The sequence below is a fragment of the Notothenia coriiceps genome, unplaced genomic scaffold, assembly GCF_000735185.1.
Source record: "Notothenia coriiceps isolate Sejong01 unplaced genomic scaffold, NC01 NC01_scaffold00012897, whole genome shotgun sequence".
In the NCBI taxonomy this organism is placed as follows: domain Eukaryota; kingdom Metazoa; phylum Chordata; class Actinopteri; order Perciformes; family Nototheniidae; genus Notothenia; species Notothenia coriiceps.
The window spans coordinates 51,178-62,585 of NW_011345598.1; the positions used below are offsets into that span (position 1 = coordinate 51,178).

The window sequence follows — 11,408 nt, forward strand, 5'->3', positions numbered from 1 at the left end:
CACATGACCGGATTGGCGGAGCACCTCACACACCAGGACCCCTTGGCTAACTAACAGGGAGTCCCATAGAGCTCCCTGAACGCTGGTAATAGACGGGTTGGGATGGCGGAGAAATGCTCTCTGCAGACCCATTCTCATAGCATTAGAAACCTTTTTCTGACTCAATATCAAGCCACACTTATTGTTTTTACTTCGGTTGTGAGTGTTTGTGTGTACTCAGGATGAGTTTCGCTGTGTCTCGCTGTATCGCTGACCCGGAAACCTGTCCGCTCCTCGCAGCAACGAGCCTCGCAACGTCCCGACCAATCAGAGCACACTGGGCTCAGGGGGGGGGGGGGGGCGGAGCTCCAACAAGCCGTTTAGGACAGAGAGTGAATACACATACTATACAGAGATGCTGTATGAGAAACCAATGTGATTTTGGAAAATTGCACAGTATAAATCTATTTTAGTATACCTCAACAGTGGAATTATGATCAGTAGAAATGGCCATGACATGGGACCTTTAAAAAACTAAAAAGTTGTTCCTCCACAAAAATGTCAGAGTGATTCAAGAGAATCCATGAACCTCTCTTATCATATTGACAAAAAAGTCAGACACAGAAATGCAAATCTACCCCTTTAAATTCTGCTAAATTGGAGGATTATCAAAACGCATCCAGCCATTAATACTTATTCTCCTCACCTGGTTCATAATGGAAGACTTTCGACCGAGGCGATTATCAGGGAACCGGAATCGGCTCCTCTTGCTGCCGTCATCCGACTCTGACTTGACAAACTTCTCGCTGTCGCCTTTCTCCTTGTCCTGCTCTTTCTGCCGCCACTTCTTCTTACGATTGCGCCGCTCTTTTGCACTCTTGGAGCTGAGCTTTGACATCTCAGAGGAACTGCATGACAGACGCCCTCCTCCATCGTCCTCTACCGCGTCCTCTGACACTGTCCCCGCAGAGGTTGCCATGGCAGCCATCTGCAAAAAAAACACACGAAGGAAGTCAGAACAATCATACAACATTAGGAAGGAATAATGTGGTGCTCCGTCCGTGCGGAGGGCTGACCTGGACGTCTTCCTGATGTCTCTTGAGCTGATCCAGCATGGCCTTGAATTCCTCCTCCTTCCGAATAGCCTCTTCCATGGTGGCCTGGTTCTGCTCCTCGTAAGCCATGGCCACCACAGCCAAGATCAGATTCACCAAGTAGAACGAGCCCACAAAGATCACCAGCACAAAGAAGAGCATGTAGGTCTTCCCTGCCGCCCTCAGCGTCTGTGGGGAGGCAGCGCAGCAGAGGTGAGGGGGGGAGAGACATCACGACATCTGATACATAACATCAAGAGTCAGGCTCACATCTCTGACAGTGACTCATCAGAAATAAACAGTCAGCTGTTTGTGGGGGAAAGGCTGAATTGCAAAAAAAATGTAAATGTCTGAAGAGGTACCAACATGCTCAAATCAGTTCTACCATCATCTCATTCATTGATGAATAGATATACAGGGATAATCTCATACCCGGTTCTCAGCATGAGCCCAAGGTTTCATCTGGGAGAGTCATGAGATATGCATTTTGACCTACTTTCTCTGCACACTCAATCAACCAGCACACAGCCAAACTATGTATTCAAATGGGAGGGGATGCTATCCCCCGTGGAGACAGGAAGTGAGGAGCCTGAGCTTCAGAGGCACAGCAGAACAAATGAGACTATTTGGGGTTTATCTTGAATTTGTTTTTTTAGAACATAGTGTCATCCTTCATTTGAAAGGGTATTTCTTATTTTGTTTTATTCCCCATAGGTATTCAAGAGGCAGAAGGACCTCAAATTTGAAAGTTATGTTCTCACTAAATAACCTCTTTTGGTCCTTTTAAAAAAGACAGACTATTGTCATCAGGGCCTCCTATGATAGAGAAGTGAAATACCATTACAAATTAATTATGAATGTTGTTGACATGTAGTTCTGGAAAGTGAATACAAACTTAACATTTCTAACGAGAAGCACAGACCGATTAGCCGTCCAAATCATTGTCTTTTAGTCCCACACATCACCTAATCTCATGTGGGCAGGTTAAAGTATGAACAGTAAGATCTCGGCTCTGACACATCAATTTCATTTCATTTCTGAACATCTGACAGGTAAAAATTCAACATCCTTTCTAAACAAAGCTGCATTATCATTAATCTCAGGACACAGGACACAATAGCAGTGCGAGCCTGTAACTAGAAGCTGAATTTCAAAGATGGGAGCAAAAATAGAAGTATGAGCTGCAATGCTCCCATCAGATCTCATCTCCCTCTTGGCCATACTGTAATCCTGAGCCGTTCATATTTCATGCCTCCTTCCTTCCACTCAGCCTCCGCCTGTGGAGGGAGGAGTGTCTCCACAGGCTCTGTGTGGGACAGGCTGACAGACAGGAAAGAAGTGGCCTGGCTACAGTATGCAGATGAGCCTAGTCACAGTGGGAATCAAGGCAGGATGATCCGCCATTTTCTGTCTGAAAGGTGGAGTTACAACACACTAGAACGAGGAAACAGTGGAGAAGCTCAGCTTGTTTCAGGCTCCACTGCAGGGGCACCAAAGTCTCAAAGGATATCTGCTTCCAACAGGGCTGCACTGACGCAATAAGAATGATAACCAATTAATGAAGGGACTAATTATTGTGGCAGCACTATGTTATTTTACTGTTTCTAGAAAGTAATATTTGATAAGTTGTATGTGTTGTATATGCTGTAGCCTATGTTACAAGCTGAACTCGTTGACAAATCAGCTTTACCAGCATGTAAAGGTTTTCCCAGAAGTCCTGTGTCATGAGGCGGAAGAGAGCCAGGAAGGCCCAGCCGAAGCTGTCAAAGCTGGTGTAGCCGTAGTTTGGATTCCTCCCAGCTTTCAAGCATGTGAAGCCCTCCGGGCAGCGGCTGAGAGGCGGAGGGAGAGAAAAGAGAGAGAATGAGAGAGGAAGAGAGAGAGGGGCACGCGGCCCACATTTTTTGTCAGCACTGTATATTTAATAATGTAATCTGACTTCCCCTATTATACTGTTTTTCATCAATATATTATAGGTCTCAGATATATACAAAACATGCTCTGAAGTGTTTGGCTCTAAATACCAAACAGATCACCAATAGAGTGCCACAGTGACGCGTCCTAGAAATTGCAATTGTTTTTTGTCGAAGGAAGCAGAAGGAGTTTACTTCCGGGTTTTAGGACGCGTCACTGTGGCACTCTATTGAAGCATCCCATAATCCCCTCTGTTTCAGCCCTGTTTAAAAAGTGCTGATTCTCTGTCTTTTACTTTAGATGAAAATAAGGAGCCACTCCCCACTCCCCTCTGAGAGATATTTGGTTAAGAAGAACACAATGGTGCTCTAGGAGGAGATTCAGGTGATAAGGTGGGCGGGGGGGGGTTACCTTGGTTGATCATTAGCTAATGGTTACACAAGCCAAAAAAACATTATGACATCATAAAGTTGCCAAAAGCTCATTTTCAGACAGGTTTTCATATAAATGGATCAGGACAAAAAGTGAGCGAATATTTTTTCCTGAAACTGTCAGAATCTCTTTACACAGAGGGGACACATGTTTCTTTATAAAAGACATGAAAATGTGGATTTTGCATAATAGGTGACCTTTAAGGCAGATAAAGAAACTACAGCAGGTCTCTGTGAGGACCAGCAACATTCAGAGAAGGGCAGAGAAGGCAACTCACCCAGAGTCGGAGCTGTTCCCACAGAGAAGAGCGTCCAACTGGCCAGGCAGGAAGTAGTAGTTGGCTGAAGCAAAAACAAAAAGGCATAATGAGTCGTTTTTCTAGCATACCTTCGCGGCTACAGTCGTTTAGTCTGAAATGGTCTGTATATCTATTCAAATTTCTGCTCATACATACAATATGTACAATTATGTGCAGTTTCATTTACAATCATTTTTGTTTGTTCTATCACCAGCCAAAAGGACATATTGTTTGGTCGTTGTAGCATATGGGCTTACTCATACCCCTAGATTGCTGCCAGCTCACCGTTGGTGAAGCCTAGCCTCTACTCACTATCATTCAGGATGTAATCCGTCCAATCGAAGCTCTTGGTCATGTTGATTGGCCAGAACACACACTTGTGGCGCAGGTTTCCCATGAAGAGCTGGAGACCGATGAGGGCAAAGACGCTCAGGCAGAAGACGGTCAGGATCATCACATCCGAAAGCTTCTTCACAGACTGGATCAGGGCGCCCACAATGGTCTTCAGGCCTTACACACAAGTAAGCAAAACAAACAGCTGATGCAGGAGAAGAAGCGCCCCAGATATCAATATTTGGAGAATCTACTTCTATTGCAAATGTTCTGTTTTTTAAACTAATACTGCTAATCTAGTAATCCTTTTAGATCCTTTTTATTTATTGTGAAATATCACGCTTTTGACTAGATTAAGGTCGAAAGCCGGGAGTGGCAAGACTGTACTTTAATATTCAATTGTTTTTAACTATTTAATGAATATCTTGTTACTAAATTACTCAATTAAAAATGTTATAATACATCTAACAGTTAATATATATTGCATTGATTTTCTGTGCTAAACATCCAACAAAAAGGGGTTTTATTTATTCAAATAAATACACAAGATTTGTTTTTTAAGATCTAGCTAGTAATACACTTTGACAGATGACATACATAACATCTCTAGAAACAAAACAAACAGGAAATATTTAGGAGCATTCCCACTCTTTTCAGATTAATCCAGACATCAATTTTTTTCAAAAGTCAAATCAAATATCAGAGAGACTGTTTTTGAATGGGAGGAATTTGTATTTCATTGCCAATGATGGACAAAGTGAATAAGAGGGAGAAGACTGTAGAAAAGTGAGAGGAAATCCATAAGGAGAGCACAGCAGCACAAAGAGGGGCCATGAGAAGGACAGAGGCACAGGCAAGGGGCTGGAAACCACATGCAGGTCATTTAAACTCCAAGGCTGAACAGGAGCAATTCAATGTCAGTGCCAGAGTGGGCACTTTCTTGAACTGTATGTATAAGGTGTCAACAGGAAAGCACTGAATCCCCATACCTTGACCCTGCAGTCTGTCTCATCCACACCTTCACTAAAGATAAAAGCTGTTTACCTTCTTGAGCAGGCATCCTCTGGCAGCGTTCACATGAGTCCACAAGGACCTCAAACATGGAAGCAGGATGACCAGCACCGTCTTTTCTGTTTGTTCTCTACAGGTACAGTGGGCTTTACCAGCTGTATACACTGTTTGTTAAATATGCTCTAAATGTAGGCTAACACATCTTACTAAAAACTCCAATTACTTTGCAGTGTCTAACAATTATCTCATTAAGTCTCATTAAGAAACTATTTCAATTTCAGTTTAGGTAGGGTATGGTAAAAAATATCTTCATCTTCCGAAATCATGCCCTCAACTGCACTTTGATTGTTTTCAGCTAAACTAAACCAACACTATAAGAGCTACATTTTCCCCACTCCAGTGCTACAGGCCTTCATTCATTATTATTAAAGGGATAGTTCGACATTTTGAGAAATACGCTTATTCAATTTCTGGCACAGAGTTTGATGAGAGGATTGATACTGATATTGATGTCCAGCTGTTTGAATATAAAGATACAGCCAGCAGCTGGTTAGCTTAGCTTAGCACAAAGACTGGACTGTAACAGTAAGCTTGGCTAAGCCAAAAGGTATGAAAATCCACCCATCAGCACCTTAAGCTCAATTATTAACAAGCTATATTTTGTTTGTTTAACCTTTACAATGACTAAAGTGTAAAAACAACAGTTCTACGTTTTACAGGTGGACCAGTACATTTCTGGAGCCCCCCCCCCCAATGGCTTGGTGCCAAGAAATGGACCAGCATGTAACCCCTTGTAAACTGACATTTGGCGCTTTAGTCAAGCAAAAATCAAACAAAATAGGTATTCATAACTAAATGTTAAAAAAAGGTTAACTGTTCCCTCTGGTTTCACACTTTGTGGTAAGCTAAGCTAAACAGCTATGTGCTGTAGCTTCATATTAACCAATTAGACATGAGAGAGGTATCAATATTTTTCATCTATCTGCCAGAAAATTAGTAAGCATATTTCATTTTGCACATGTTGAACTATTCCTTTAAATACAATTTCAATCCAAATCATCCCTTTTTGTTTGCACTTGCAGGATTTCCTTTTTCATATTTCCAAATGAATATGCGGTTTTAAAAAAGCCATTCACAGCAGTTCTTTTGAGTAAACACGACATCTGTTCCACATCCTCTATCAAAAGATAGATGGATGTGTGGTCAGTGTCACTCAAAAAAGGTCAAGAGGTCATTCGACCATCCCATCTGTGTGCCCAACCTCTAAAATGTAAGCACAACGTCTCTTTTTTCGGTGTGGTATATCATTCAATGAGGTTGTAAAAAAGAGAGAGGAAAGAAAATCAATAATCAAACTAAAAACGAAATAAGGCAAATCAAACTTTCAATGCCATTTGTCAGCAAAGCTCTTAGTAGGCTAGTATTGTAAAAGCAAGTGACTGAAAAGCATCATGCAGCATAAGAGATATGTTCACAAACTAGGCTTGGCAGTCTTCAGACATAAATAATCGGTGAATTCTGTGGGATCTCCCTAAGAGCTAATTCTCAAATGAACATACAAAGTTTGTTTTTGATCCCAAAAACATGGAATCCTTTATATCCAATTCAATCACTAGTTATAAAAATGTGACAAACTATGATTGATGTTTTAATTTTCCTTGCACTTCTGTAATAGAATAACTAGACATTTTTGGGAAATTTGAAAAGCCATGATCTTTTCTTAGCTGATTAATATACCATGTATAATGACCTGGTTTTCAACCTCAAGTGAGAATACTCTATCAATAATTTACTTTTTAACAGAGCAGGGTTTTTTCTAAAGCTGGTAAGAGCGGAGTGGGTTAAAACTATTTCTGAAGGGAATCACATCAGCTGCTTTGGAGACAAGCCTCGTAATGAGAATGCTACTGGGGCAGAAGAGAGTGCAGACACTAGAGGAGACTGCAAAGCCTATCAAAAATGTATTAGTACCATTTTTGATAATTTTGGAGGAAAAATAAATCAAAAAATGGTTGTCTCCAATTATTTAGTTGTTGCTTAAATCATAATTGTAATCATAATAATAGTGAGTAGAAAAGAAAGGGTGAGAGGATCAGCCTTAGTGTTTAAACTGAGTCTCACCTGGAATGACTGAGATAGTTTTCAATGCTCGGAGAACTCTGAATGTTCTCAGCGCAGATACATTGCCCAGGTCCACAAACTCTGTTATATATCTGAAACAGGGGAAGGATCACACACAGAACAAACACGATGACAATAACCACAAACGCCAAGAGCACAACACCACCGAACCAGGAGGAAACGACGCCACTCACAGAGCCTGTCCACTGAGGAGAAGGGTGGAAGGTAAAGGAAAGAAAGACACACACACCTAACACCAACCCCGCCCAACCATCACCCGCCCCATCCTGTCTTACCTGGAATAACAGAAATAGTTTTCAATGCCCTCAACACCCTGAACGTGCGCAGAGCTGAGACATTGCCTAGGTTTACAAACTCTGTTATATACCTGCAGGATCAAACCACAGTAACAACAGCTCGTTATTTACATGAAAGTATGAGGTGGGAAGGTAAGTTGACACATATGTGACCGCTCTACAAACAATGAAGATGTAATTTGCATGGTGCTTATCATTAATGGGTATTTATGAATGAGGTAATGTAGAGGCAGGTAAATCTGTAGTAGAAATAGGGGGTGATGAACAGTAGACGGGGGCCTTAAATTGAATGTTGCAGACTGAAAGAGAAAAGGTGAATGAGAGGGAGAGTGAGATGACAGGAGGAAGATAAATCCTAAGAAAGGGACTGGGGTCTGTTGTTATTAGGGAGGCCGCAGAGTGTCGGATGGAAACCTTAAACTCCCAAAGAGAAAGACCAGAGAGGTCTCGGATCAATGGAGAAAACACAGAAGATGAGTTATCATCAGACAGAGAGTAAGAAATGACAGAAGGATGAGCAATCGTCCGTAGCACTGAACACTCACTTTCTTAACCCACCCTCTTTAACAAAACAATGCAAATATGTGTTCACATACTGTAACTTCATTTCATCATCAAGTGAAAGTCAGAATAACATAATACTAATAATAATAATGATAAGAGAAATACTTACGCCATCGAAATGACCATGAAATCCAACCAGTTCCATGGGTCTCTGAGGAATGTAAACCCGTCTATACAGAATCCACGTGCGCAGATTTTTACAAGAGACTCAAATGTATAAATTCCTGTGAATGTGTACCTGAAAGGAAAACGTGTTGACAGAATCAGTTCAGCAGGCTGCATCAAAGCTCACTCACTTCTCTGCACTATTAGCGGATGACACATGCAAGTAATGAAAAAGTGGAGCGTCGGGCACAGGATACATTTGGGATGCTAGAGTAAGGTAAATTGTCAGGTGTATCATTTTTAATTAACACGTGTATATCACAGACAATTATAACAGTTTCTCTAGAGATAGTATTTGGCAAATCCAGTTTGTATCTTCTGGGTTTTTCAAAGATCATTTAGTATTTCTTCACGTCAAATTGGATGTTCAGCTCTGTGCTACAATGTAAGATTACAGGGGAACAAACTGGGGCTAGCAGTTATCATGCATTCATACAATTGAGCAAATATAATAAATGGGTACTTACTCTACTTGTTTTGACCACTCGGGAGGATCACTAAAGGTCATGAATATACAGTTGGTCAAAATAGTAAACATAATGATCATGCTGAAAAGAGTGAGGGTCAAGTTAAGGAAAATATGAATAAAACAGGCAAACAACAACATTATAAACCTTGTTTTAGAAGTAAAACACAATGAAATACATTGCCAGTAGCTTAAGTATGTATTAATGTGATTGCTGTGGTCCATTGAAGCTTAAGAGCCCTCTTTGTAAACTGTTAATGTCATGAGACCTACTTATAGCACTTAAGAGGAGGTTGTTTGGTGTGCTCGCACCAATGAAATATTGATATGGTACATTTATAGTGGAAATACAAAACTTTTTAGTTATCAAACATTAGAGCTAAAGAGAATTTTTAACATTTAATAATATGGAGAAACAAAATTCGCTCTTAATAATAGATTTACCTAAATTGTTTTACATGGGGCTGACATTTGTATCCCATATTAATGCAGGGTTTAGTCGGGGGAGGGCTCTTTTATACTTGTGTCTGAGCAGCCTGTTGTAATGGTTTGACGATGAGGTAAATCAATACTTGAACCACTTTATGGAAATCCTGCTTCAATCAGCAGCAGCTTGTTTTCTAAAACAGACCTCCTTCCACCTCTTGAGTAACTTGACAGCTCTCTCTTTTTATAAGAACAGGTAAGACCTCCAAATACCTGGTCTGGGTACAGTGATGGATGGCACAGTGCTAAATCCTAATAGGATGTTAAGGAGGTCCCGCCTGGTTTACTGATAAGGATCATTTGTGCTAGCCTTCAATTCCAATAATAAAATGGCTTCCTGTATGCTATTTTCTATAATGACATGCTATTAGTTTCCATCCATACAGCAGTTGTATCTATCCCCTCCAGAAGTTACAGTCACAGACAACACCAATAGCAGAACGACAGAACGACAGAACATATCATGAATACTGAACACGAAACTCTTTTGTCTCTGCTGTTAAGACACCATTTCAAAGGATATGAATGTATCAAAATTTTAATAGCTACTCGCCTAAACGGGTTTAAAGGATTTATGAAGTACAAGGCAGATGTGGCACTAAAACGGAAGATTGTCTTCCCTGAATTTAGTACTATAAATGTCTGTGGAAAGAAGAAAAGAGAGGGAGAGAGAGTATTAATGGCTTAATCAGACAAAAATAAAAAATTAACCAAATGCACATTGTATATAAGATTAACACATTTACCAACTGAACTGAATTACATACAAATACATATCAAAAACAAATGTCATCATATTTTATGTATTGCAAGTATATTCTCTGCATACATATATTTCAGCATACATAACTTGTATACATATATAGACACTATGTTAAGATTTTGTGCATTAGTTCATTTGTGAGTTTAGCACTTTCTGTCCCATTAAATTATCTGAAACACAGAGGAACAGAGTGGAAATAGCTGCCAGGATGTTTCAAATGTTCATACGTTGTCCCAGTCACTCAGCAGCACCATCCTGTAGATAACGGCTTTGGTGGTTTCAAGAGAAGGAAACGCCGAACCCAGAAAGGCCGCCAAGCCTCTTTCTGTGGATAACCTCATAATTGATTAAATAAAACATGGCGCTTTGCTTGAAACTTTAATGAGACTCCATACAGTGATATGGGCCCTTGTGCTTTTAACAAGGCAGCCCTCACTACATTAAGCGCTGCCGAGCTGGCGGCTAAGGGCTGAAGGCTGGAGACAGTGGAGTCAGAAGGGGGAGGAAAAGGGGGGGAGGGAGACGTACAGTGATCACATGGCTGCAGGTTAATTGCACACTTCTAACAGAGAGAAGGTGCTTGTGTAAAATGTTAACACAAAACATACAAATCTCAGAGAGGAACATCGCACTGATTATAGAGCCTTACTTCCCAGAGGACGAGACACAGTTCTGTCACATGAACTCACTGATATTAATTTGACTGAGATCTGAAGACAACTCGGAACAAGCCAGCACAGTTAGACACGATTAGATAATCTTACTCCCCAGATACTATTATAGGTCAGAGCCGCAGCCTCACCCTAATGTTCATATATTATATATGTGTTCTGTAAACATTCCCAGTATTGTCAGTCAGAATGACACACATGGAATCCTCCCAGTTATTGGTAGCATGACAGTCATTACACACATATGTTGTTTGCATATGCATAACAAATACACATAGCCCTAATGCACAAGCACACACATGAGCAGAATGCACAAAGCTAAAAAAAGAGCAAGCAAGGTTGACATCCACACATGCCTGCTATATATGTAGGGACTGGAAGTCTTTTTCCTTTTTATGCATGACTAAATTGCTGCAAAGCTACTGAACATTTCATAATCTGGAGCTGAGCAAAGAGGAGAGCAGAGGAGAGGAAAGGCAGAAAGCGAAGGGAGATGGAGAGCGCATGAAGCAGGCAGGCAGCAACTGTGGCAGCAGCAGGCCGAGGAGAAGCAGCGCAGAGGCAGCAGAGCCAGGGAGAGGGGCAGGAAGCAGGGTGGGAGGGGTGATGGGCGGGAGGCAAAGCGAGAGGGGGAGAGTCACTTCAACACAGAAGCTCCAGCCATCAGGCAGGGCGGCTGCATCCGTGAGGGCCACAGCAGCCATTCAAAGAGCCCCCTTCTTTCAACCCTTCTGGTAAATGGATAATGGATACGCACACACACACACACACACACACACACACACAAACACACA

The 11,408-nt window shown here is 41.3% G+C and overlaps 1 protein-coding gene and 1 long non-coding RNA gene across 4 annotated transcripts in view; one reads left to right on the forward strand and one right to left on the reverse strand.

The window, feature by feature from the left end:
- LOC104947641 (uncharacterized) overlaps positions 1–5,552 on the forward strand; it is a 9,238-nt gene extending 3,686 nt beyond the window's left edge. The window contains exons 2-3 of the long non-coding RNA XR_798588.1: positions 2,843–2,847; positions 5,543–5,552. This is a non-coding gene — a long non-coding RNA (uncharacterized lncRNA). The remainder of the gene's footprint in view (positions 1–2,842; positions 2,848–5,542) is intronic.
- Positions 1–11,408, reverse strand: part of LOC104947642 (sodium channel protein type 8 subunit alpha-like) — a 53,509-nt gene that overhangs the window by 35,012 nt on the left and 7,089 nt on the right. For 2 of the 3 annotated variants that reach the window (XM_010773693.1, XM_010773692.1), the window contains exons 3-11: positions 9,704–9,822; positions 8,696–8,785; positions 8,173–8,301; positions 7,183–7,274; positions 4,030–4,227; positions 3,697–3,760; positions 2,764–2,905; positions 1,056–1,262; positions 686–967 (exon numbers count right to left, since the gene is read on the reverse strand). In XM_010773693.1, the coding sequence (XP_010771995.1) occupies positions 686–967; positions 1,056–1,262; positions 2,764–2,905; positions 3,697–3,760; positions 4,030–4,227; positions 7,183–7,274; positions 8,173–8,301; positions 8,696–8,785; positions 9,704–9,822 (1,323 nt within the window). Of the gene's footprint in view, positions 1–685; positions 968–1,055; positions 1,263–2,763; positions 2,906–3,696; positions 3,761–4,029; positions 4,228–7,182; positions 7,275–7,478; positions 7,571–8,172; positions 8,302–8,695; positions 8,786–9,703; positions 9,823–11,408 lie in introns of all 3 variants that reach the window. The other variant, XM_010773695.1, reaches the window with a different exon arrangement.